The sequence below is a fragment of the Parasteatoda tepidariorum genome, chromosome 5 (genome assembly GCF_043381705.1).
Source record: "Parasteatoda tepidariorum isolate YZ-2023 chromosome 5, CAS_Ptep_4.0, whole genome shotgun sequence".
In the NCBI taxonomy this organism is placed as follows: Eukaryota; Metazoa; Arthropoda; class Arachnida; order Araneae; family Theridiidae; genus Parasteatoda; species Parasteatoda tepidariorum.
The window spans coordinates 78,286,300-78,287,457 of record NC_092208.1 but is presented as its reverse complement, the minus strand read 5'-3'; the positions used below and the strand labels follow the sequence as shown (position 1 = coordinate 78,287,457).

The 1,158-nt window shown below is 30.5% G+C and overlaps 1 protein-coding gene across 1 annotated transcript in view; it reads left to right on the top strand.

Annotated features, from left to right (window-relative positions):
• Window positions 1–880, top strand: part of LOC107438188 (kelch-like protein 10) — a gene marked incomplete in the record, with an annotated part of 28,080 nt that extends 27,200 nt beyond the window's left edge. Inside the window, 1 exon segment of the mRNA XM_043047341.2 lies at window positions 558–880. Coding sequence (XP_042903275.2) covers window positions 558–872 — 315 coding nt within the window.
• Between the last annotated feature and the right edge of the window lie 278 nt (window positions 881–1,158).

Below are 1,158 nucleotides of genomic sequence, written 5' to 3'. Positions count from 1 at the left end.
TATTCAGAAATATCGCATTAAATTATGTTATTTTATTATCTTTATGTTATTTTATTTTATCATTTGTGTATATATATATATATATATATACGGAAAATTAAGAAATATCAATTAGCAATAACCATTATGCCACAAACTGATATTGAATCATAAGATTTTTTTATTTTGAACAATAAAGAATCAATAATCTGAAATAAAAATTTAAGTATTTGAAAACTGATTTCAATATCTTAATCTTAAAAATGGCAACATTTGTCATAACCTTATGAATTATTCTTTATGAATTAAAATTCAGAATAAAGTTTTCGATTTCTTCCATCAAAATAATCATAATCTTGCTCTCAGGATTTCCCTTTTATCTTTAATAATGATTTGCGTTGAATTTTTATTCATGGGTGCGAACAGATTTCATTTCTTGACTTAAATAATGATAGCAATAGTTTTAAAGATTTAATTTTGACGAGAATTAACAAATGCATGTTTTTAACAGTAACGGTAGTTGCAGAACACCTTGCGTAAGATATTTAGAGAGAATATAAATTGCAATTCTTTGATAGGTAACTGATGATAAAATCTTCGTAATTGGTGGATTTAATGGCCTGTCCACCATAGGCAATGTCGAATGCTACGATGATCGCGAAGAACTGTGGTGTCCAGCTACAACAATGTGTGCTTTCCGATCAGCCTTGGCCGCCTGTGTTATATCCGGTCTACCAAATGTCGACGATTACATATACAAACAAAGATGGAATTTGTTGGAAGAGAGGCGCCAAAAGCTGTTACAACAGCAAGCCATCAACACAGCCATGGCACGCCAACTTGCATTTCTTAGCGATGAAGAATCTGCGGAGGATGAAGAAAACATGGAATAGACTACTGTAAATAGGCAAGCATTTAAAATGTCTCTTAAAATTAAGCTTTCTGTTTTTCAATATAGTTAGGATATTGAAAATGGAATATTAAAAATCCAATTTGCCATACCAATTTATGTTTCGAAAAAAGGAGAATACGACGCACGTCGAGAAAGGAGCAGAATAGACTAGTTTAATTAGTCATTAGAATTTTTCAATTTTACAGATTCAATAAACTAGTTAGCCAACAAACTAACAAACGATAAACGAAAGATCAAAAAAATGTTTGATAGTGGCATTTGCTGTT